Here is a 27,309-nt window from a genome sequence, read left to right on the forward strand (position 1 = left end):
TAAAATGGGAATTTACAAGTATAAAGCTGGGGTTTTTGCCATAGAACTCTGGGTTCAGTCCTGCAAAGCCTTGGAGCATCAGATCGTGACCAACAGAGCCTAGCTCCTCATTCGTGCTCTATCTAACTGGCCATTAGATTTGACTCGAGCTATGACAGACTGGTAACTTTAAGACCAGTGTGTGTGTGTGATTGAATGCATATGCTGTTATATTTTCAATAAACGCGGCATATTGCCTTTTCCCCTGAAAAGATCCCATGTGATTCTTATAAGCATAACAGATAACACAGATCTTGTTCATATTACAATCTGGTGACAAACTGTTTAGACTAGGCAGAGATTATGCCTTCTTTGCTGTCAGAAGAGTGCCTAGAAAATCATGAGTGCTACTGGAAAACAAAAGTTAACACTGTTTCATTAAAAATACCACACTATACTCTACTGGCACAACAAACTGCTTACCTGTCTACTTGGATTTTGGAAGACTAAAGAATACTAAATTTGTTGTGAAAAAGATATTTTGGAGACTCCAAGACAAAAGTACAGCTAGGGTCAGTATTATAATACCCTGTAAGCCGAATCCTGCACTTTCTAAAGTTAATGGCAAAGCTTCCATTCTGTTTCAATGGCACATGATCAGGCCCCAAATCAGTTAATTTACTAAAGAGAACCAGCATTCAACCTGCAGGGAATTTTAACAGTATTCTTTATCCACTATTCCAGAAAACCATGAAAATTATGGACTAGATAGGGCTAGAACACAAAATACAAGTTTGAAATATATATACACAAGTGTGTGCACTCACACAGTGCCTACAATGTACTCTGCACAACATAATGCACAAAAAAGACTAAACATGTAATTATAATCACATGAGTTTTACACTACCATCAGTCCACTAATTTCCATGATTTACACTGGTGTAGGAAAGACCAGAATCAGGCTCTAAGATTTTAAGATTTTGGGTTAAAAAACTGGTTAACTTTATTGACATACTGACATCAATGGCAGGAGCCACAAAGCATGAAGAGGTATTGTGCAACTGTAGAATCACAGAAATGTAGGGCTGGAAGGGACCTTGAAAAGTCATTAACTCCAGCCCCCTGCACTGAGACAAGACTTTCTCCACACAGCTCTGCCAATTCACAGAATTTTTGACCCATATGAAAAAAACGGGTCTTCCAGAGATACCAGCTCCTTGCATTGGCCAAAAATGCTTACTAAAAAGCAAGTCAAGGGAGCTTCTCTCCTCTACTCAGGGCTAGATAAATCAACCCTTCTAGGCCATGCCAAACTCAGGAATCAAGACTGAGCTTTAATCCTCCATGCGGTATTCCTATTAGATCACCAAACCATTCACAGTAGTTGGTATTCATTAAAAAATTCATAAGGATTGTTAGTACACTGAATTATTTTGCATGCATGGATCCATGCATTAAAGAATAAGTAAAAGCTATCATCATCTATAGTGGCAAAGATGCATGGATTAAGGACGGCCTAAATACTCGGACAGAATTATTATAGTCTATTGTATCCATCATTTGTGGATAATTGAAGTGCCTCAAACACCTCTACTGAGCCTGTAATAACTCTGAAGAATTCATCTTATACTCAAAGGAAGCATGAAAACAGTTCATTTTTTCCATCATGGTTAAATCAATGGAGAACGAACACACTGAGTAATATTGTTTCGGTCTTCCACAGAAATTCAACCAGAAAGCCAGGAAGGTCTGACTGACAGAGCCTACTTGTGGAAGGGCTTTCAGAGGATTAGGGATGGTAGGGAAGCATAACAGGGCCCTTCCAGCCTCCTTCACACAGAGCAGAGGAGAAGACAATCAAGTATTAAAACAAAATAATTCACAAGCACTACAAAATTCAGAATCAAGGTTTTAACTACCCCATTAATGTTACATTTTGATCAAAATATTACAGGGTTTCAGAACAATATATGATCTTGAATGCTTCTATATGTAGGTTCAATAGCATTAGTTAAAGAATGAGAAACATTCCATGCCTATAAAATCCTTAATTCATGTTATTTTAATCCAGGCTTGCCATAATTATGCTGGAATTCTTGTTTTTCCTATTGTTGCATAATTAAAAACAAAGACATTTATGCAAACCTTTTCTTGCATCAGTGAAAGACAAAAAATACCTTAAGTAACACATTTAGGCTGTTGCAGATAACAGGATAAAGCAATTAAGATAATGGTTAAAACTATGTTAACCCTTTTGTGTTGGCAGTCACCAGAGCTTGATGGCCAGGAATGGTTTTCTATTGCCTTCCATAATTAAGGGTTAAAACAGCCACATATAAAGGAAGATATCTTTGTATGAATATTTATAATGAAATAAAGACTAAAGTTGTGGAACACAAAATTCTAAGATTAACTTATTCATGAGTAAAGGTAGACCTTAACATGCTAGCTCATGAATATGATTATGATACAGGAACTCCTCACTTAACGTTGTAGTTATGTTCCTGAAAAATGCAACTAAGTGAAATGATGTTAAGCGAATCCAATTTCCCTATAAGAATGAATGTAAATGGGGGAGGAGGGTGTTAGGTTCCAGGGAAATTTTTTTTTGGCCATACAGTATAGTACAGTACTATAATCGAGAGGTGCCCCCGCCTTACCACACACAGGCACCGCCGACTGGCACTGGAGACAATGAGGCAGGCAAGGAGGCTGAAGGTGCTGTAGGCTGGGAGAAGCACGTTGCGCAGCAGCAGCTTCCCCTACTCTGCAAGCACCAGAGGGGGGGGGGCTCAACCCTTGGCCCACCCACATCACCCCTTCCCCCAAACCCCCACCCTTAACCTGCCTCTTCTTTCCCCCCTCCCCATTTACTCCGCATGCCACGTCCTCGCTCCTCCCCGCTCCCTCTTGCCCACAGCAATCAGCTGGCTTGCAGCATTCAGAAGGCAGGAGGGAGAGGGGAGGAGCAAGGACAGCGCACAGGCTCCCCCTCCCTCCCCTGCCTCCTGAACACTGCAAGCCAGCTGGTCGCTGGGGGGAGGTGGGAGGACTCGTTCCTCCCCACTCCCTCCCCTGCCTCCTGGCCAGGGCAATCAGCTGGCTTGTGACGTTCAGGGGGCAGGAGGGAAGGAGGAGGACCGAGGACTTGGCGCACAGGCTCCCCCCTCTCTCCACTGTCTTCTGCCTGCGGCAATCAGACGTTTGCAGCATTCGGAAGGCAGGGGAGGGAGAAGGAGCCTGTGCGTCATGCCCTCGCTCCTGCCCGCTCCCTCCTGAACGCTGCAAGCCATCTGACTGCCGTGGGCAGGAGGCGGGGGGGGGGGGGGGAGAGCGCGTAGGGGAGCTGATAAGGGGGCTGCCAGCTGTGGACAAAGCAGGCAGCCAAACGATGTTATAGCGAAGGATTGCACAACTTTAAATGGAGCACGTTCTGTAACTGAGCAGGGACATAAGATCGAAACAACATTAAGCGAGAGGACGTTAAGTGGGGAGTTACTGTATATAGCAGATTTTTGTTATTTTCATATAAAGTTGCTTCATGCTGTAACAACTGCAGCAGCTTTATGCTGGGATATTGGAACAAAAGAGAAGAGGATAGGATTCAGCCATTCAGTTCTAAAAACTAAGTAATGAATGGCCAACTGCCATTCCTCACTCCTTTTAACTATCCCGGAACTGCTTTTGAAGACTGAAGACACTGTACTCTTAGCTGAAGACTCTCTACTTCATAGCTACTGAGAAGGTCAGGGGAGACTAAGGGGAAAATAATACAGTAGGTCTTATAAGTAAAATATTAGCTCTTGAATTCATTCACAAACTACATTTATTAGTATTCAGCTACTCTATTTGCCCACCAAGCCACTGATGCAGTGTTAGTGAACTGCAGTTAAAATCAATGCAGACTCATTACTGCTGACAAAGCAATGAGATGCTACATTTCCACACCACATGACTACTCATTTACCATTGAGGGGTCTGTGGGTGAAGAAAGCCCCTCATCAGCATCCTCCTTGATAATATCCTAACAACAACAAAATATTATGGTTTGGGTAAAATGATTAAGGGCTCAAAAATATGAAGTAAACAATGAATGGAAATGAGTCTAACAATAATACATTATTCAACAGAAACATTTGTTTTACTGAAGTGATTAAAAAAGATTTTAAAATATTTTAAAGCTATGCCCAAAGGCCTCAATATTCTAGTATTAAAGTGATTGTCAAATGAGGCTTTATTTTCTTAGGCTTTCTCAGTTCTAAATTCTCTTTTGAACACCAATCTATTTCAGTAAAATATGAAAATCTTTAAAAAGGGATTTTATTTTTACTTCTATATGCACCTAGAAAAAAGCATAGAACTTATTTTTGCTTTTGAAATGTAAATGTAAGATATAAACCATATGTACTTTAACATAAAACTACAACTGATGTATACTGAACATAAAATGTATTTTGTTTTAGTTTGAATTAAAACAATTTAAAATAAGCGGTCCTTTTAATTAATAATTATTTTATGTTGGCCTTTTGATATCCCACATTCTATGCAAAGCAATAGGATGCAACTATATTTTCTCCTAGTCTTTCGTTATATATTATACACATATATTATCTATATAGAAGTGTTTTACAATATTTTGCAAAGTGAGATATAAATTTACAAGTACAGATATTTGGGTCATATACTACTAAGTCACATCATGTTATTTACGGTAGCAGGAAATGGGTGTTTTCACTAAAAAGTTATCCTGCCAATCCCATGTGTCAGTAAAATCTATTCTAATCTTGGTTTTTGGATGTTAGAATTAAATTTCCACTCTATATATGGTATTTACTAAAAGTAAAAACAAAATACATTTTACATTTCATGTTAGCAATACCTTAATTTCTTAAATCTATTTATAAAAATATAATGTGTATTACTATATTGCAGTTAACAACCTTACTGCTGTATTACTCAGTATTCTTATTTTTTAGGTTAGTATTTTAATTGTCCTTCAAAATACTTACTAGGCCATTGTTCTGATCTCTGGACAAACCCGTTTTTAGTGATGGACGTGAGATGTGATGAGAACTGCCAGGGTAATACCCTGGCATGTAAATATATGGGGCAAAGAATGGCTATGGAAAGAAACATGTAACAAAAAAAGGACAAAATTACACAAAATCAAAATGTAATAATAATCAAAGGAAAAGTTATTTCAACAAAATACAACTTCTGCTTAAGAATGCTACATTTAATAAAGTTAGAAATTACAAATACTAAAAGCTTTATTTATCTTTTACTTAATCAAAAGCTCTAGAGTTAGCTTTTCAAAGTTGCTCAGTATTGACCTCTCTGCACCCACTGACGCCAATAAGAGTTCTAGCATTGACTTCAAAGGGGAACAGCTTAAGGTGAATGCTGAACACTTTTGAAAGTCTCATTGCAATGTCTGGGGGAGGGGGAAGAGGGCAGGAGGAGTGGACAGAGCAATAAAAAAAAACCCACTTTGTCCTTCTATTAATTTCACCATCACAAAGCTCTTCAACTTACAATTACAGGGAACAAGAGCTCACTACAGTTTGCAAAACTTCATAATATCCATCATACTTGGATATCTATAGAACTATATAGAAAATGGAGTGCATGGCACATAAGTGGAAGTTTTGATTATAGGATGCTTGTTGCATCCAATTTTTTTTTGTTTTAATAAATAAGAGACCAGACATTAAAGCTACCAGTTTTTGAATTTGTTTTATTTTTAAAGTATTTTAATACAATCACGTTCAATTTTTAGTTTAGATTTTTGCATTTTTAAAGCATATTATGATGCTATAAAGCTACAAGTATGCAAAATGTAAGTTCTTAATACAAAAATATTTTAAATCAATGTAAATTTTAATTACAATAAAACAAAGTTTTTATTAAAATTATTGTTAAATGTTTCTTGCTTTGAAAACTATAAGGTGGAGAACAAATACTAATTGACTAATCAATTTTGTGGATCAGGCAAGTATCTCTCTCTCTCTCTTTTTTTTTTTTATATAAACAGATGGGATTTAAGGAGACAAATGTTAAGTAACTTGCAAAACATATAAAGCACACCAGTGGCTGAGTCAGAATTAGAACTCAGGAGTTCCTGGCTCCCAGACCTGTGCTTAGTCTTCCAGATGACTGCCTCATACACTGGTAATCAAAAGTAGATAAAGACCTCAAAATTACGAATACATTTCCCGTTTTAAAACAAAGTATTCAAAAACAGTTTCCCCTTTATTTACATACCATGACCAAATTTAGGATTCTGTATTTGATCTGTGACTGTTAGACAATAATACCAACTACACCAGCACCCCAATTATGATTAGATTGTTATCCATCAGTGTGTTATGCAAATACAGCAACTGTAGATGTACAAAATATGGAATCCTGCAATTGATGATGCAGATAGGATAGGTAGAAACTGCTTTTCAAACATTGCAACATATTTGTTTTGGCCTGTAAATATATTTGTAATTTTAAAGTTTACACATTTAATGTGTTGTCTGATCCCAATTTTTAATATTTTTATAAAAGTGCTGCAGTGTGCCTTTAAAATTATTTTTCAGTACTTTCCTTCTCAGTTTTCTTATAGAGCCATGCAATTTAAGACTGATGTGTTTAAATAAAATAAAAAGATAAAAAATAATCTCTCTTTAGTTTCCAGGAACCAAGACTCTTGAAACCATTCCATAATTTTTCAGAATATGTTTATACTTTGTACATATGCTCATTTTGAAAATTCCTATTTTATATTATTAAGAGAGACAAGGTGGGTGAGGAAATATCTTTTATTGGACCAACTTCTATTGGCATGAGAGACAAGCTTTTGAGCCACATAGAGCTCTTGAGCTAGAAGCTCTAGGTGGCTCAAAAGCTTCTCCTCTCTCCCTAACAGAAGTTGGTCCAGTAAAAAGATACTACCTCACCCACCTGGCCTCTCTAATATCCTGGGAACAACATGGCTATAGCTACACTGCATAAATATTTTATATTTAGACATTTAAAAAAAATTATTTACCGTCTTATAGCTGTTCTCTGACAATGCTGTAGCATCTATATAGATCCACGCTATTGGGCCTGTATTCCTGCACATGACAAAGTTCTGAGTGTTCCATGGGACAAAATTCAAAGAACAGTACACCACTTTATCACTAGGTGGCAGGCACTCATCTATTGCTGGCAATTGTTATGCCTCTGCATTTTACACTTCGATCTAATCACTAAGGATTTAAAAGGATCATAGACTAGAACTGGTTGAAACTCCAAATTCTCTATACCATGGGAAATTCCAACATGTCAAAGGAATTACAGTTCAAATTCAAAACCAGAAGTTTAGAAATTTCTCATGGGAAGGAAATTCTGGAATTCTGGAAAAATCAAAACTGTTTTGGTTCAATTTTTCCTAAATGAAGTAGAGCAGCTGGTTGCCCTGACTCCCAGAGACTCCTCATGCCCCCCGGACTCTGGGGACAATCCAGGGAGTCCCACTGGAGAGTCAGGGAAGTCCTCCACAACAGATCAGGGATCCCTGAGAGTCCTGGCTCCAGTGGAGGCTTGCAGGCCTCCCAGAGCTGCCACAGTCCCTGCTGCGGAGCCAGAAGCCTAACTCTTGAGAGCCTCTGCTAAAGTCCTTGCACCTAACGTGCCTTCCAGGCTCCAACCACAGCATCCGGGGACTCAACTCTACTCCTGCCCAGAGCCAGGGACCCTGGAAGCCAGGGGGTCCTTGCCTAGACAGTCTACATGGTTGAGCTGCCCCAGAGCCATGGACTGTGGAAGTGTGGGCTCCCCAGCAGCCAACCAGGTTAACTGGCAGAAAACCAGGCAAGTTACTGATGGAATCAGACCTACGGTTCTACAGAAGCTCACCAAAACCAAAATGCTGGAAAATTCCCCAAAACCTCACCTAAGAACTAAGAAACTGGTGCGCTTTATACACGTTCCAAGGAAGCTGTAAATGAAGTGAAACAAAAACTAAAGAACTAAAGTCTAACTCCAATGTATTTCAGCTATCAAGCTGGGACAAGCTATGGGGTAGTTTATGAAAAACTCAAATGGCTCCACTGTCCTAGCGGCAAGATGAACTGATCTTTGGACTCTCTCTCATTTTTACCAGCTAGAGAGTCTCACACACTTCCAATGTGTGACAGTACCTATCATTTGGTATTGATGCTAGCCAGAAGACAGCAATCCAGACTGAAAATGCTAGTTTCCTCTCACTGTGAGTTACTCTCTTTGACTTGAATATTTTGCAATATGCCTGAGGTCTGGAGAACAATAATCTTCCTGTTACAATTGTGGAAAATTGCTCCCAGAAACAACATTTAAATTTTTTCCCTTCTTAAAATGGTTTAAGACTAAGTATCAATCTAGGCCTTAAACCTCCTATTACCGAATTATATCATAAAGTACCTTGAATAAAGTCTATTTACCATGTGCTACAGGTTCTATAGCAATCTATTCCTGGAAGAGAAGGAATTTTATTTCAGAGTTTATATGTTACTTCTTGAATTATCAGCAAAGAATCCTGTGGCACCATATAGACTAACAGACGTTTTGCAGCATGAGCTTTCGTGGGTGAATACCCACTTCGTCGGATGCAAGTCGACGAAGTGGGTATTCACCCACGAAAGCTCATGCTGCAAAACGTCTGTTAGTCTATAAGGTACCACAGGATTCTTTGCTGCTTTTACAGAACCAGACTAACACGGCTACCCCTCTGATTCTTGAATTATGTGAATTTACTTCTTGAACTATGTGAATTTTTGAATTTAAAATGATTATTCCCTCTCAAAAAATCTAGCCACCTCAAACTATGGGGAGAACTTGCTTGTGTGAGATGGCGAATGATCATCTTGGACAGAAAGGCCCTATTCCCCTCCCTCTACAGAAGGTCATCTGAATCAAATAGCAGAGGCTGGTTCAATCACTATTTTTTATTCTTTTTGGTCTGCAACCTAGAAATTGGTCAAAAATTATTCCATGACCCACCATTTCCTATCCCCCTTAGGGGGAGTTTACTGCTTGCAATTATGCTTTTTACTGCCTGGGAATAGCTTGGGCTCAGGTATTCCATGATTTCACAACTGTGGAATTAGCTCTCCATTGTAGAATCTCGCTCCACAGTCTCAGCTTTCATTTAAAAAATAGGATGTTTCTAGCCCTTATGGTCGCAGGGATAACACTGAAAACATGAGATGACCATAAATATATACTGAGTGGAACCAGAGGAACTTTGGCTTCCCAAGTTTGCAGACAGCCTGTAAACCATACATCAGAGATGTGATGAGGGTCTTCTCCCAACCATCTCAATACAGGCCCAGTAGGCTGCATGATTCCACAGCCATGGAATTTTTCTTTCTGGCCCTGTAATTTGCCATCCTGCTGCAGCCTGAGTTCCGACATTATGTTTTCTGTGTTCCTGACCTGCTGAGACCTGTCTAGAGGTACCTCTTGCTCTCCAGCTTTCCCTATAAGAGGGAATCAATTGGATCACAGTGCATGCTCTGTGCACTGTTCAATGAAGATGAGCCAAGAACCAGACCTGGAGTCCAGCTTGTAGGTAGGGAACTGGGGGACTAGATGTGTACATTGGTAAGCTACAAAGCCTGGAGCACAGCACAGCCCTAGTAGATAGCTTTCTACTACCTACCAGAGAGCTACTACCAGGGCAACCTCTCTGTGCTCTACTACCTAGCAAGACTTGCTGCACCTGGTCAGAGGGAGAATCCACGGGGCTGTGACTGCTAGGTCTAGGAGCATGACAAACCAATGCTGGTGAGGCCATGCCGGAGCGATCAGGAGCACCTTGTGAACCAGAGAGATTGCTGGAAAAGCATTCAGCAGGCTTCTTGACCGTAGATGGAGGAAGGCATCGATTACAGTGCCCCTGTTCCAGCCGAGCAAAAGAGGTGACACTTCTTGTTGTGTGCTGTGGTGAACAAATCCACCTGGGGAGTCCCCCACCTCTGGAAAATGGCACTGATTACCTCTGTGTGGAGACACACTCGTGGTGAGAGGAGAAGGACCTGCTGAGGCGATCTGCTATCATGTTCCTTTCCATTGGGAGGTGCCTGGCCTCTATGTGGATGTAATGTCTCATTCAGAAGTTCCATAGCCCAAGGGCTTCCTGACAAAGGATCTTGGAATGGGGCCTTCATTGCTTATTGACATAGAACATCACTGCTATATTTTCTGCCAACACTTGCACCGTCTTGCTCACAAGCTGTGGGAGGAACACCTCGCTTGCCAAGCGCATTGCCCTGAGTTCCTTCACACTTATGTGAAGGGGCAGCTCGTCTGTGGCTTTATGTAGCTATGCAGAAATCAATATGTTCAACTTTACTTTCTGTTTCCATGTGCCTGTTTATTGTAGAATCATGGAAGGGACCTCCAAAGGTCATCTAGTCCAGCCCCTGCACTGAGGTAGGACCAAGTAAACCTAGAGCATAATTGATCAGTGTTTGTCTAACCTGTTCTTAAAAATCTCCAGTGATTAGGAAGCTGACTTCTTCTCGTTCTACACCTTCAGTGGACATGGAGAACAATTGATCACCATCCTCTATAACAGCACTTATTATATTTGAAGACTATTATCAAGTCCTCCCCCACCCCAGTCTTCTTTTCTGAAAACTAAACAAGCCCTCATAGGTCAGGTTTCCTAAACCTTTTATCACTTTTGTTGCTCTCCTCTGGACTCTTTCCACTTTGGCCACATGTTTCTCAAAGGGCGGTATCCAGAACTGGACACAATATTTCAGCTGGGGCCTCAACAGTGCATACAGCACTCCTGTTAATATTCCCCAGAATATGTTGACTCTCATTCAATTTGTGACCCTTTTCAGCAGAACTACTGCCTAGCCAGTTATTCCCCATTTTGTAGTTTTGCATTTGATTTTTTCTTCCTAAGTGAGAAATAATTTGCACTTGTCTCTATTGAATTTCATCTTCTGATTTCAGACCAATTTGTCAGTGCCATACTGAGACAGCACCCGAGTAAATTAACTGTATTAGTAATTGTGTATTGAAAAAAAAGCCAACCCTGATACACTCACTATTAAAAAATTCCTGCTGTGTCCCACTATTTAATAGTGTGTCAAACTAATAGGACATTTTCCCTAAAGTTTGCCCTTTTGTTTCAATTTTCCATACGCTTTTCCATTAGATTGCAGTGATGGGTGACCATCCCTGCAAGTTTCACCATTTTTTCCTGCAATTGTCCCTTTTTATTGGGTGGGTTTTTTAGGTGGTGGGGGTTGTCTGTTTTCTTTTCCTTTAAGCATTTACAGGACTAGCTATGCAATATTACAAGATTAAATCATATTAAGTGTGATTTAATAGCTAATTGGTTACTTACTCGATTATAGAATGGATGCTGAGGTCCTGTCATGCCACTGTAGTAGCTGCTATGAGGTTGTGGTGATACAACTCCACCATTGAAAGGCCCATTGAAGGAAGTGGATGAAGAGCAGACTGATGAAGGCTGACTGAACACTGATGATGCTCTGGCTGGTGCCTCAGGTAAGGGCATTGTGGAATATGGTAATCCTCCAATATTCATTTGATCTCTTGCAGCACGAACATCTGAAACATTAAATATGTATACAAGATGAGGAAAGGAGAGGGACTCAATGTAGTGCTTAGTTTTAAGTTCCTTTTATTATTTGTCAATTCACTGGAGTTAAGTGTGCAAAATAAATAAATAAATTAATTAATTAATTAATTCGTGGACTTAGGGTAGTCCCAAAGGCTTTTGATTGTCATGTATGAGAAACCAGCTGAAGAAATGGGCAAGCCAATCAAGAAAACATCAGAATAACAGGATAATAAACAAGTATCATCATGATAATACCAGGATACAAAATATCTAGGAATGACAGAATAGGTTGTGCTGGTGGGGGAGTGGCACTATATGTGAAGCATAGAGCCAAATAGAGTAAAAATCTTAAAATGAGTCAAACTATACTATAGAATCTCTATGAAGGGAAATTCCATGCTTGAACAACAGGAGTATAGCAGTAGGAATATACTACCGACTACCTGATCAGGACGACGACTGTGACTGTGAAATGCTGAGAAATTAGAGAGGCTACAAAAACTGAAAACCCAATAATGGGGGATTTCAACCATCCCCATATTGACTGGGTATATACAACCTCTGGACAGGATGAAAAGATAAAATTTCTAGACACCATTAATGAATGCTCCTTGGAACAGCTAGTCCTCGAATCCACAAGGGGAGGGACAATTCCTAATTCAGTTCTAAATGATGCACAGGATCTGGTTCAAGACGTGAATACAACTGAACCAATGACAGCAACCATAACATAATTAAGCTTAATATCCTGATAGGGGCAGGAAATACCAAAAAATCCCACCACAGTAGCATTTGACCTCAAAAAGGGAAACTATGCTAAAATAAGGAGGCTAGTTAAGTGGAAATTATAAGGAGCTGTCAAAAGAGTGAAATGCCTACAAGCTGCATGGAAACTTTTAAAAACCACAAACTATATGTATACCCTAAATAAAAACAGCAAAAGAGTCAGAGTAAAATGTGATTGGAGTAAAAAAGATACCCTTTAAAAATTGGAAGTCAAATCCAAATGAGGAAAACAGAAAGGATCATTAACTCTGACAAGTCAAGTGTAAAAGCATAGTTAGGGAGGCCAAAAAAGAATTTGAAGAGCAACTAGCAAAACACACAAAAACTAACAGCAATTTTTTTTTAAAGGATATCAGAAGCAGGAAGCCTGACAAACAATCATTGAGGCCACTGGATGATCGAGGTGCTAAAGGAGCACTCAACAAAGACAAAGACACTGTGGAGAAACTAAATGAGTTCTTTGCATCAGTCTCCACTGCAGAGGATGAGAGGGAGATTCCCACACCTGAGCCATTCTTTTTAAGTGACAAATCTGAGGAACTGTCCCAGACTGAGGTGTTAATAGAGGTGGTTTTGGAACAAATTGATAAACTAAAGAGTAATAAGTCACTAGGACCAAATGATATTCACTCAAGAGTTCTGAAAGAACTCAGATATGGAATTTCATAACTACTAAATCAGCCTCTGTACCAGATGATGGTGGGTAGCTAACACCTATTTTTAAAACATGCTTCAGAGGCGATCCTGGTAATTACAGGCCAGTACTAACTTCAGTACCAGGCAAATTGGTTGAAACTATAGTAAAGAACAGAATTATAAAAGACTCATAGATGAACACAATATGTCACGGAAGAATCAACATGGCTTTTGTAAAGAGAAATCATGCCTCACCTATCTATTAGAATTCTTTGTGGGTGTCTACAATATGTGGAAGAGTGATCCAGGGGATATAACTGAACTTATTTTTCAGAAAGCCTTTCACAATGTCCCTCACCAAAGACTCTTAAGCAAGCTAAGCAGTTATGGGATAAGAGGAAAGGTCCTCTCATGGATCAGTAATTGGTTAAAAGATAGAAAACAAAGGTAGGAATGGTCAGTTTTCAGACAGAGAGGAAAATAGCTGAGTCATAAACTGATCTGGGAAAACAGGTAAACACTGAGGTGGCAAAGTTTGCAGATGACACAAAATTAATCAAGATAGTTAAGGTCAAAGCTGACTGCGAAGAGTTACAAAGGCATCTCACAAAACTGGGAGATTGGGCAACAAAACGACAGGTGAAATTCGGTATTAATAAATGCAAAGTAATGAGCATTGGAAAACATAATGCCAACTATCCACACAAAATGATGGGGTCTAAACAAGCTGCAAGGAAGAGATCTTGGAATCACTGTGAATACTTCTCTGAAAACATCTATTCAATGTACAGTGGCAGTCAAAAAAGCTATCAGAGTGTTAGGAACTATTAGGAAAGGGATAGATAATAAGACAGAATATCATAATGCCACTATATATAAAGGCATGGTACGCCCACACATTGAATATTGTTTGCAATTTTGCTTGCCCCATCTCAAAAAAGATATTAGAATTGGAAAAAGTACAGAAAAGGGCAATATTATTATTAGCAGTATGGAACAGTTTCCATACAAGTAAAGATTAAAAAGACTGGGACTGTTCAATTTAGAAAAGAGACAACTTTTTTGGGGGGGGGGGAGGGTGAGCTATGACAGAAGGCTATAAAATCACAAATAGTGTGAAGAAAGTGAGTAAGGAAGTGTTATTTACCCCTTCACAAAACACAATAACAGGGTGATCCAATGAAATTAATAGGCAACAGGTTTAAAACAAACAAAAGGAAGTACTTCTTCATACAGTGCACAGTCAAACTCTGGAACTCGTTGCTAGAAAATGCTGTAAAGGCCAAAAGTGTAACCGTGCTCAAAAAAGAATTAGATAAGTTTATGGTGGGTAGGTGAATCAATTGATATTAGACAAGATGCTCATGTACGCTGCCCCGTGCTCTGGGTGTCCCTAAACCTCCGAATGCCAGAAAATGGGACTGGACTACAAGGAATGGATCACTTGATAAATTGCCCTGTTCCATTCATTCCCTCTGAAGCATCTGGAACCAGCCACTGTTGGAAGACAAGATACTGGGCTAAACGGACCATTGATCTGACCCAGTATGACCATTCGTACTTATTTGGTAGGAGCCCTGCCTAATCTTCTATCCCCAATATATTTTGAATACTCAGATACATCATTTGTTCTGCTCTCTGAGAAGGAAAGGAAGAAGTCTACCTATTTCCTGAAAAACACTGTATTCTACATTCAAAGGCAACAAAGCCCAATACTTCTGATAATCAAACACTAGAAAAAGTGGATTATTAATTTCTATTGTTTTTCTCATCGGAAATGATAATGAAAAACCACAAAGGATTTCATTACCATTTTTGTAGGATTCTGAACAAGGGAGGGTTGCTGCCCCACTGCCATGGGGTAGGAGGCCTACTCTCCTGCCCACAGCCCTAGATTCTTCTTAACCAGTGTCCTGGCGTGGATTCTTTATGTCAGCTATAACAGGCCAGAATAACTTAACATTAAAGCTCACTAGTACATTTTCCTTCAGACATATTAACAGCATCTACCAATACGTTTTAAAAACATGACTTTCCACTTTTTTCAGTCACAAGCAAAATGTGGCAGTTATATGCTGTTGATCAGTGAACACATTCTTTTCCTGAGTAAATGAAGCTTAGTAGACTTTGGAAAAGGAGTAGAGCAGTGTTCCCCATCACCCACTCTCCCTTACCCCTGTCTGCCCCCGCCAGCCAAGGCTGGGAGTGGGGCCACGGCTCGGGATGGGGGGAACAGGGGGGACGCACAGCTTGGAGTAAGGGGGCCAAGGCTGGGGGTGGGTTTGGGTCCAGGTCCAGGTCCAGAGCCATGGCCCGGGGCTGAGGATGCAGCTGGAAGTGGAGGCGGGACTGGGACTAGGGTCTGGAGCCGAGGCGGGGAGGTGGAGGGAAGCTGTGGTCGGGGGCCAAAGTTGTGGCTATGAATGAACCCGCAGCCAGGAGCCGGAGCCAGAGCCATCGCAGAGCTCGGAGCGGGGGTGGATGGCACTCCCTCCCTGCCCCCCAGCCTTGGCCCAGGCCCCCCGCACCCGCTCCAAATGTTCCTCTGCATCCCCATAAAGGGGGCTCACCCCACAGTTTGGGGTACACTGGAGTAGAGCAACTTTTCTAACACAAAGGGTATTGTACCCAATGCAAAATACCTATTTTGGACCTCATTATGATGGATAAATATGAATTAATCACTGGCCTGCAAGTTGATGGCCTTCTAAGAACCAGTAATCATGACCTGATTTCATCCAATATGGAGAAACAGAGGACAGTCCCAACAAGTAACATACATACTTGATGCTTCAAAACAGCCAGTTTCCCAAAGCCGAGGAATATTATGAGAGAAATTGATTAAGAGTAAATATTTAGACAGAAAAATGTGAAAGAAAGTTGGGAGTTCTTCAAGAAGGGTTCATCAGATGGCCAAAATACCACAATCACAAAAAAGGATAGCTGCCAATACTGTTTCAGTGGTGAAGTGAAGGCAGCAATTAGAAATAAAACAAAAACTAATACACCTCTACCTCAATATAACACGACCCGATATAATACTAATTTGGATATAACGCGGTAAAGCAATGCTCCGGGGTGGGAGGTGTGTGTGCACACTATGGTGGATCAAAGCAAGTTCGATATAACGTGGTTTCACCTATGACGCAATAAGATTTTTTGGCTCCCGAGGACAGCGTTATATCGAGGTAGAGCTGTATATGACAAATGGAAAAAGGGGAAAATAGATAGCAAACAATATAAATTAGAAATTAGGAAGTGTAGAAAATTGATACGGGAAACTGAAGACATCTGGAAAAATCTACGCTCCAGGTTCCCTCAAGTCTCCTAATTGCACCTGGATTTCTTCTCCTGGGAGTTGTGTTGCAGGGAGGTCCTTGCGCCCAAGACAACTAGACAAGGCAGCCACTCCATTACCCCACCCTGTTTCCACCAAAATCTCCCCGGGACCTTCAGGGGCACCTGAGCTATAAGGCAATGCTGTTCATCCCCATGGACACACACTATGTCCATAGTTGCTCCTGGAGTCATCCAGTGAGGCTTCACCAGCTCCCTCCGGACCAGAGAGCAAACTGAGGCTGTATCCACAAGGCCTCCCTGGGGTTTCCTCCCCACCATCACTGAAATGGTAGACAGTTTTTATCCAGTATCAGAGGGGTAGCCGTGTTAGTCTGGATCTGTAAAAGCAGCAAAGAGTCTTGTGGCACCTTATAGACTAACAGACGTTTTGGAGCATGAGCTTTTGTGGGTGAATACCCACTTCGTCGGATGCATGTCAAGTTTTTGCCCCTTTTTCTTCCCTCCAGCCCTGGCCCAGCCATAATCCATGAATTGGCAGTTCCATTTCTTGTGTCCAGATCGCTCACAATGGTAGCAAATAAGGGGCCGAGCCAGAGCTGGAACTCCTCAGGGTTCTTCCTTCTTCCTGTCCATGCCCCTTCCTGCTGTGGATTCTCTAGCCATCCTCCCCAGCTCTGGACCCTTATATGGTCGCCCATCTTTCCTGGGAAAGTGTCTCTCTGCATACTCCTCTGTTAGTTTCACGGCAGCATCCACTGTGCCTGGCAGATGTCACCTGACCCACACTTGTATGGTCTCAGGGAGGCCCTGAAAGAACTGCTCTAATACCAGAGCATCCATTATTTCTGCTACCGTTTGGGTATCTGGTCTCAACCGGTGGGTGGCCCAGTCCATCAACTTTTGGGCAAAGGCCCGGGGCCATAAACCTCCTGTCCCCCTTGCTGATCTGAACTTTTGGTGGTACTTGTCAGTAGACAGCCGCACCTGATCCAGGATTGCTGACATCACCATCTCATATTTTCTGACCTGTTCTTCATTCAGGGCTATAGAGGCTACTTGGGCTTCTACCGACCGATAGGGAGCCAACCGCAGGGCTCAGGTTGCTCTATCCCATCCAGGACCTATGGCTACCCTCTGAAAAGTGCCAAGGAATGCATGTGGGTCATCTGCAGGGCCCATTTTACATAGCCCAAGGCTCTGTGTTCAGGCATCATCCCCGTTGGGGGACTTATCACCTTCTGTAGGAGCTTCTGCTGGATGTTGGCTTGTTCCCTTATGAAATCTTGCAAGTTTCTCTGCTGCTTTGCCTGCCAGGCAAGCAAAGCCTCTCTCTCCAGGTGGTGGAATTGTTGAAAACCTTGTAGGGCCTTCTGCATCTCCTCGTTTTGTTTTACCAGCCATTGAAGGGCCTCCTCCATTGCCCAGGCTGCCAAATCCTTGCGTTGGCTCAGGTCCCAGACAAGCCCCCATGTGTTACAGCGTCACCTTGGTCCTGCCTCTGTCTCAGTCCACAAATGATGTGGAGACACTTTTGCTGGTTCAACACCCTGTGCAGTTTATTTACATTTGCATCCCAACACTTTCACAGCATACCTAAGACCTTTCCCAAGCAGAGAGAGAGTAAACTTTCTCTCCCTCTTACTGCTTGCTTCCCACCTGTGCTCTTCCTTCCTGTGCCTATTTGTGAGCTCTTGGCTAATGGCTTAATTGGCCTTTTTGTCCAGCACCGCTCACAAATTAGAGGCACCGACTTGCATAGTCAGCTCCAATCTGCTTTGCCTGTTTGGGGCTGCTCTGAAGAGTGTTGACTCAGGCCTTTTAACCTAGCACTCTATCACAATTAGAAACAAAAGAGACCCTAGAAATAGCATAAGGCCTATAACAAGATGGAGACAGTAAAACTTTTAATACTGATATAGAAAAGGTAGATATGTTCAATAAATATCATATTTCTGTTCTGTAGTTGGAAAGAAGCAGGATGATGTGCTTGTATCACATGAGAATAATGAAGTGCCTTCCAGACCATTAGTAACTAACAAGGATGTTAAACATCTGCTAGGGATAAACATTTAGCAGGCCTGGATAACTTTCATCCAAAAGTCTTTAAAGAGTTGGCTGAGGAGATCTCTGGCCCAATACTAATTTTCAGTAAATCTTGGAATACCAGGGAAATTCCAGAAGATTTAAAGAGAGCTATTGTTGTGCCAATATTCAAAAAAGAGCAACCAAGAGAGCCCATAACTACAGGTTGCTTAGTCTGACATCAATGCTAGGCAATATAATGGAAAAACTGATATGGAATATATGCTTTGGTCAAACACAAGTTACTGGTCTCAATGCTGAGATCACTGGGTGAAATCTAATGGCGTATGACCGTCAGATGAGATGAGCTAATAATCCCTCTGGGCACAAATGGTACAAACCTATTAACTCAGAGGTAGTGAGTGTTCCAAGCAGTAACATCTACAATGAAGAAAATTATAATACAATTTTCCATTTTCATTTTATCCGAAAACATACTCACCTGAAATGATTTCTCGTAGCTTTGGATCTAAGTTTACAGTACACGGCAAAAAGGTTTTTACATCACGTGCTATAAGAACTGGTGTCCGTGAAGATAAAAATACTTCAAAATTCCGTATGTCCCCATCAATTTCAAGCAGAGGTTCAACATCTTTAGTTGTTGGAATATTCTTTGAAATTCTAAAGAAAATAAATACCAGACAGTTAGGTAAACTTCAAATAAGTCAAATTTATCAGAAAGTAGTATTTCCATTTCAAATGCTACCCCAATACATACTATCACATCCAGGGGCGGCTCCAGGCCCCAGCACGCCAAGCGCATGCTTGGGGCGGCAAGCCGGCAAGGCTCCGCTGGTCCCACGGCTTTGGCGGGCCCTCCGCAGGCAAGCCGCCGAAGGCAGCCTGCCTGCCGTGCTTGGGGCGGCAAAATGCCTAGAGCCGCCCCTGATCACATCCATGACACCAAACCCTTTGGGGCACAGAACTGACATACAGAAGTTAGGGTATGTCTGCATTTTCTGCACACACTTTGACTTGGTATTACTTTTTAAGAAAAATCCAGTGTTTCAGCAGAAAAGAGATTCATCTGACCTATATAAGCTAGTTCCATACTTTAGATAGTTCTCCACTGTGATAGGACAAGCACTACATGTAGAATGCAATAACCTTCATATGGATAATGTCATACTACCTAAAATAGGATGAGGAAATTATCTGGAAGCATTAAACTTAAACATTCATTCTAATCTTGGTAACCAACTGTGAAGTTTTACGATTAAGGGTTCTCTCTCCATCCTTAATTCACACCGTCTCTAAAAAAACAGCACAGTCTCACTCAGTCTATACCCACTATGCATGATACAGCTAGCTAACTGGTGGCTCTGCCCAAAAACATACTAATAGTCTCTTGTGTTTCACATACACTGCTATATGTCTGAAGGAAAAATATTTAATATCTAAATTAAAGTATTTTTTAATTTCTTACTAAGTCATTTTAACTATGTCCAATGAGTTTCGGGTTATATCATTAGCTTAAAGATATCTTTTATTTTTATGATTCACTTTAGAATCTTGTACCAAAGTTTTATTCCACAGACAACTTTTATAGCTGATTATACCTGAAAAGGCTTTATTAGAGAAATGCTGTCAGAATCTTAACCATAGTAACACCACTATTATTGGAATATATACATGCATAATAAGAAAGGCAAAAATTTAATACACATTTCAATACAACATACTTTTTTTTTTCCAAGCAAACTGCAATGGACATAATGCATTTTTAAAAATACTTTAAAATGAGTATAATAAAGCTTCTAAAATGTTCGTATTTATATTAAGGCCCCAATCCTGCAAAGCCTTACTCAGGTGCTTAACTTTACACTAAGCACTTTAGTTTTGCTGCTTAACTGTGAGAATTCTATTGACTCCAGCAGGACCACTCACTGTGCATAAAGTTCAGCATGTATTTCACTCAATTTAATAACATATCTAGAAATGACATATTATAGCTGTTGTAATAATGCTCACTATGTAACATGGTAAAATCCTGTTAAACTGAAAGATCTGATCATATTCCTGTATGATGTCTCTATACATAAAAGTTAACTCTTGTAACAGTTGTTTTGTATCTGATATTTACAGGCAAGGATTTGTTAACTTGTTAAAACTTCCTGAATAAATAAGTAAAAAGTTCAGCACGTGTGTACGTCTTTCCAAGATCATGACCTCAGTAGATAAATCACAGTGTTAAGTTTTTAGGAGTGATGCAGAATCATTAACTGAGCTGCAATATTGGAGATTGGAAATTTCACTGGACAAGCCAGGTACAACCACTCACTTCTCAATCAGGTTCAAGAAATAATAATAATAATAATAAAAAAAATCATGGTTGAGATGACTGTTAGCTACAGAGACTGTGTGCTAGAAAAAGGAGGAAAAAATTAGAAAGTCAGAGGCAGTATCAAAATAAAGCTAGGGTTTATGCTCATGCTTTAATCTCCACAGAGGCATCTGACAACAAATATAAAGTATAAACTCTCTAATAAAATAAAAATTATTTAGTTCCTCAATGCACAGAGCTTCTATTTACTCTTACACACAATTTCCATTCAAACTAAATTTAAAAGACTGGTTAGATGCATCTAATCAAATATATTCAGAAACATAAAACAAAAGTGGCCTCTTTTAAAGAAGCACAAAAATATAATAACCTAATGGGACATTTTAACATATTGTGACAACTGACAAAACAAAATGGTCAGAGATTGATCAGGTAAGATGTGGCCTATCCATTTCAATACTTTTTAAAAATACAAAACAAAAATGCCAAAAGAAAAGGCAAGAGATTTAAATAAAAAACACAGCTGACAAGTCACATGAAACAAATTAGATGAATTTTAATGCCAGCTCTGCTTAAGCCTGAATGTGAACAGTGTTCTGAATACGATGAACAATGCTACTGTTCAGAAGCCAATAGCCCACTGCTGGGTTACAGATTGAAGTCTTTCTTCTAACCTTCTGAGCTCAATACATTAAACTATTCTGTTGAAAGGGATATTTATGTAAATGATAATCTTTTGGCAAAGGGCCACAAAAATCATATGTGCCTGTATTTCTCAGATAAAAAGTGTAAAAGGTTAGCATACAAAGCACTTTAAAAGTGATTTATACTTAAAATATAAGTGAATAGATTCAAAATCCAAGTACTAGGACCAAGCCTATATTATTCTTGTTTAGCAGATGGATTTTCTCAGAAAGCAAGTAATTTTTTTTTACAATCAAAGGCATTAAAAGAGTTAATGAAAACTTTCAACCCTCAGAATATTAACTTTTTCAATGGCTTACAACTTGTTTCTAAGAGATGCTGAGCACCCGGATACTCTCACTGAAATCTGTGGGAATTGTGGATACTGAGCTCCTCTCAGGAACAGACCCTAATATAGCAAGCACTCTGTACTGCCAGTATAATATAATAATAGAAATGTAATAATTTATTTGGTTTTTCTCATTACATGCCCTTTTTTATGAGAGGTTAAATTATGTTGTTGTTTAAATTTAAATTAACAAATTACTGATTTTAAAGCTAGCTAAAGAAATATATCGGGAGTGTTAGATTATTTTTGGCTCTTTCCTCATTTAAAAGTGATCTATAGCTAAAACCCAACAGTTCCAGCCCTTAAATCAGTGGACCCCAAACTGTGTATGTGGGGGGAAGGGCATGGAGGAATGTTCCAGGGGGCTCATGTCAGAGCCCAAGCCACCTCCCATGGGGGGTAGGGAGGGAGTGCCCCTACCCCTGCTCTGCCCCCATCCCAGCTACAGCCCCACTCCGCCCCCACTCTGCTCTCATTCCATCTTCTCCCCCAGGCCAGCTCCGCCTCTAGCCCCAGGCTCCTCCCCCATTCCCAGTTCAGCCTCCAGTTCGCCTTCAGCCCAAGCTTCTCTGCTGAGCCAACTGTGCAGTAATGGAGGGTGGGCGCGTACAGATTCCGTTCCTGGTAAGGGGTGGCGCAACAGCAAAAGTTTGTGCACCACTGCCTTAAACTGACAGTTGGCTGGGCAATTCTAATATTTTTCAAATGTTACCTTAAAAACAGTTGCTGTGAGTACAAAGTAGCTATTTTTCATATTTAGAAATTATATAGCATGTCCTCTATATCTATTATAAACATGTAATGTACAGTCATTATTACTGTGGATGTAACCCTGTCCTCTATCAGCAGACTCTGTTAGACTTGCTCCAGTGTTTTTTAGTTTGTGATCGTCTTACCCTTTAGTGGCCGGCCTTAAAAAAAAAGGGCCTAAAATTTATGACAGCCAAAGGAAAGTCTCACAAGAATCCTACGAACATTTATTTTGATTATGGGTTCTAAACACGTTGACTAAATGGTTCTGAATAGCTCAGAAGATAGTGATCTGAATTACATGACAGGTGAATATTAAATATGCTGATCATTGGGAAAAAAACAAAACCTTAATCTGGTAGTAGTCATATTTATTACAGTGCCACAGGGGTACATGATGCTTTTCAGAATAAAGGATACTGAATGAGGTAATCACAGTAATAGAGGGAGGCTAAGAAAAAAAAGGCAAAAACACAGTGCATGGTGAGGCCAAGATGAACACTATTTAGAGAAGCAAGCAGATGCTATAGAAAATACAGCCCCCTAATACTCCCCCTTCCTCTCAAAAAAACATGTAGGAACAACTGGAGTTCCTAGGATTTCCAGTAGCTTTCTTCAAAAGATGAATACTCATTAGAAAAACTGTGTGATGCTCAATACAATGCATATAACATTCACTCCAATGCCTCAAGTGAGGGAGCATCCCTGATCTACAGTTGTTTGTTCTCACAATTATGGGACCTAGCAAGTAGTTCTAGAAGAAAAGCCAGGAAGCACTTTATAATCAAAATGAAGCAATGTCTCTTCAGGGATTTTCTACCAAATTGCAATACAAGAGAGCAGAGCTGAACAGCACAAGCCAATTCCCAACGGATTGTGGGGTATGATGCAGGATGACCCTACTACGTTTAAAACTGTTTTGGGAAAATTCAGTTACAGTGCGTGCTATTAAACCCCAGCATTTTCGGCTCAGAATATCTGCAGTAACTGAAATATTTTCCTATACATAGAATAGGAAATATCACAGTCCATAATCACTAGTGAGTAGCAAATCCCAGGGTGAAATCCTGGTTCTATTAAAGTCAATGGCAAAATTCCCACCAACTTTAATAGTGACAGGATTTCTCCCTCTGACCTTAATAGTGCTTGCTGTAAATTCTACACAGTCCAAAAACCTCAAGTTTGGCAGTAAACTACAGTGCAACTAGTGCACAACTTGGGAAGTCAATCAAATGAGCAAAAAACAAACAAACAAAAAACAAAAACAAAAACCCATGTATTTACACACACTACATTTGGGAACAGAAAAACACATGATCTGAAAAACATCTAAGATAATGGAGTTCTGAATATAAGTGAGCTGTTTCAAGAGATAATTTGTGAAAGGTACAGGATTTACAGGAGTGACCTTTTAAATACAGCAATATGTTTAACAGATGTGGTAAGGATGGGCAAGTTTGACTCAGCATTAGCTTGTCTATATCAGAAAAAAATGAACCTTTTAAGTTTTCTGTGATTGTTTGTTTTGGTTGCTTAGGGTTTAATATTCTACATGAGGTATCTAAAATGGAAACAAAGCACAACAGATCAAAACAGCACAATAGATTGTGCAAATAAAGGAAAAACAGCTAGGCACAAAAGTCAATTTCACTTGAATTCTCTAGCTAAAAATGGAAATCAGTAATATGGAACAAGAGATGAGGGTGTGTGCAATCCTATTAATTACATATCTGAAAAACAATGAAAAATGAGAGAAAAATAGTATTTAAACTAGTCGTCAAACTAAGCAGTCAGCTGAATTAGCTAATTAGATTATTTTTTTAAATGATTTGAGAGAGCAAAAGAATTTACAAACAAGAAAAATGTACATTTAAACAATATCAGAGTTGCAATAGTGGATTTAAAAAAAAAAAAAGACAGTTACTCACCTTTGTAACTGTTGTTCTTCGAGATGTGTTGCTCATATCCATTCCAATTAGGTGTAAGTGCGCCGCGTGCACGTTTGTCGGAAGATTTTTACCCTACCAACACTCGGTGGGTCGGCTGGGTCGCCTCCTGGAGTGGCGCCACCATGGCGCCAGATATATATCCCTGCTGACCCAATGGCCCCTCAGTTCCTTCTTGCCGTCTACTCCGACAGAGGGGAAGGAAGGCGGGTTTGGAATGGATATGAGCAACACATCTCAAAGAACAACAGTTACAAAGGTGAGTAACCGTCTTTTCTTCAAGTGCTTGCTCATATCGATTCCAATTAGGTGACTCCCAAGCCCTAGGCGGTGAGGTCGGAGTGAGATGTTGCAGAATGTAAAACTGCTGAGCCAAATGTTGCATCATCTCTGGACTGTTGTACTAATGCGTAATGTGACGCAAAGGTGTGAATCGATGACCAAGTAGCTGCCCGACATCTCCTGGATGGGAACATGGGCCGGAAAGGCGGCAAATGAAGCTTGAGCCTGAGTAGAATGGGCGGTGAGGTGGCTAGCCGGAACATGAGCCAAATCATAGCAGGCGCGGATGCAAGATGTCACCCAAGATGAAATTCGCTGGGAGGAGACCGGCAGACACTTCATCCAGTCTGCCACCGCTACAAAGAGCTGAGGCGACTTTCGAAAGGGTTTTGTTCTTTTGATATAAAAGGCGAGAGCCCTGCGGACGTCTAGGGAGCGTAGCTGCTGTTCCCGACGCGATGAGTGTGGCTTCGGGAAGAAGACCGGAAGAAAGATGTCTTGATTGACATGAAAGACGGACACCACCTTAGGGAGAAAGGCGGGGTGTGGTTGCAGCTGTACCTTGTCCTTATGAAACACCCTATACGGGGGGTCCGCTGTCAGGGCCCGAAGCTCGGATACTCGCCTTGCCAAAGTAATAGTGACGAGGAAAGCTGTCTTCCAGGAGAGGTACAGCAGCGAGCAGGTGGCTAGCGGTTTGAAAGGAGCACCCATAAGCTTGGCTAGAACCAGATTGAGGTCCCAGGTAGGGGTAGGGTGTCTAACCTGTGGGTACAAACGTTCCAAGCCCTTGAGGAACCTTGAAACCATGGGGTGAGAGAAGATTGATCGCCGTTCTCCCCTGGGTGGAAGGCAGAGATGGCTACCAGATGCACTTTTATGGAAGAGACCACTAGGCTGTGTTCTTTCAGGGACCAGAGGTAGTCCAGGACAGTAGGAACTGGTACCTGCATGGGGACAGTGTTACATTGAGCGCACCAGAGGGAGAAACGCTTCCACTTGGCCAGATATATCAACCTAGTGGAAGGCTTCCTACTGCCCAAGAGTACCTGTTGGACCAAGGCAGAGCAGCGTAACTCGGACTGGCTTAACCACGCAGCAACCAAGCTGTGAGGTGAAAAGACTGTAGGTCTGGATGGTGAAGTCTGCCCAAGTCCTGAGTTATGAGACCTGGCCATAGTGGTAGGGGAATTGGGTCTGCCACTGAGAGGTCGAAGAACATGGTCTCGAAACACCTGGCACGCTAGACGAATCGCCCTCAGCTCCCGCACATTGATGTGTAAGGTTAGTTCTTGAACTGACCAGAGGCCTTGAGTGCGGAGGCCCTCGAGGTGGGCACCCCAACCCAGAGATGACGCGTCCGTGGTTAGGGCCATCAAAGGTTGCGGTGGGTGGAATGGCATCCCTGCACAGACTAGAGTGGGAGTTAGCCACCAGATTAGGGAGCCTAGAACATTCGGGGGAACAGTGAGTATCGAGTCCAGGCTGTCCCGGCCCGGCTGGTATACTGAGGCAAGTCAGGTTTGAAATGGACGGAGGCGTAGCCTGTTATGTTTGGTCACGAAGGTGCAGGCGGCCATGTGACCTACTAGGCTGAGACAAGTGCGAGCTGACGTTGTCGGGAAGGTTTGGAGGCCTTGAATAATTGTAGCCATCGCTTGAAAACGAGGCTGTGGCAGGCAGGCTTTGGCCAGATTGGAGTCCAGAATCGCCCCGATGAAGTCTATTCTCTGCGTGGGTATCAGAGTAGACTTCTCTATGTTGATCATCAGGCCTAGGCTCCTGAAGAGGTCTTTGACGATGTACAGGTGATGTCTCACTTGTGACTCGGAGGTCCCTCGAATGAGCCAATCGTCGAGATACGGGTAGACATGCACCCGACAACGCCGGAGGGAGGTGGCGACTACGGCCATGTATTTTGTGAATACTCGCGGAGCCGTAGAAAGGCCAAATGGAAGGACCGTGAATTGAAAATGTTGATGGTTGACCACAAAACGGAGGTACCGTCTGTGTGGTGGGTAAACTGCAATGTGGAAATACGCGTCCTTCATATCGAGGGCGGCATACCAGTCTCCAGGATCCAAAGACGGGATAATGGTCCCCAGGGATACCATGCGGAACTTCAACTTTATCATGAATTTGTTGAGTCCTCGCAGGTCTAGGATCAGTCGTAGACCTCCCTTTGCCTTGGGGATTAGGAAGTAGCGGGAATAAAACCCCTTGCCCCTCAGGTCTTTTGGTATCTCCTCTATGGCTCCAATGGTTAGGAGCGACTGGACCTCTTGTAAGAGGAATTGCTCGTGAGAGGGGTCCCTGAAGAGGGACAAGGAGGGAGGGTGGGAAGGTGGGGTTGAAACAAACTGAAGGTGGTATCCCAACTCCACCGTGCACAGGACCCAACGATCTGAAGTTAGCTGGGACCACGGAGGGAGGAAATGGGAGAGGCGGTTGTAAAAGGGAGAGGAAGGGTCCGGGAAAACAACTGGTGGGCCGTCCTCAGGCGTCCCATCAAAAGTTCTGTTTGGGCCCCGCCGGTGGTTATGGGGGGGGCCTGATTTTGACCCCCTTGGGGGCCAGACTACCTCCGTAGATTCCCTCGGCCACGCCTTCT

The 27,309-nt window shown here is 41.5% G+C and overlaps 1 protein-coding gene across 5 annotated transcripts in view; it reads right to left on the reverse strand.

Annotated features, from left to right (window-relative positions):
- Positions 1 to 27,309, reverse strand: part of KIDINS220 (kinase D interacting substrate 220) — a 166,027-nt gene that overhangs the window by 25,773 nt on the left and 112,945 nt on the right. For 4 of the 5 annotated variants that reach the window (XM_039528939.1, XM_039528935.1, XM_039528936.1 and 1 more), the window contains 3 exons: positions 18,846 to 19,024; positions 11,360 to 11,586; positions 4,992 to 5,102 (listed from right to left, as the gene is read on the reverse strand). In XM_039528939.1, coding sequence (XP_039384873.1) covers positions 4,992 to 5,102; positions 11,360 to 11,586; positions 18,846 to 19,024 — 517 coding nt within the window. The remainder of the gene's footprint in view (positions 1 to 4,991; positions 5,103 to 11,359; positions 11,587 to 18,845; positions 19,025 to 27,309) is intronic. The other variant, XM_039528938.1, reaches the window with a different exon arrangement.

The sequence above is a fragment of the Mauremys reevesii genome, linkage group 3, assembly GCF_016161935.1.
Source record: "Mauremys reevesii isolate NIE-2019 linkage group 3, ASM1616193v1, whole genome shotgun sequence".
Classification (NCBI taxonomy): Eukaryota; Metazoa; Chordata; order Testudines; family Geoemydidae; genus Mauremys; species Mauremys reevesii.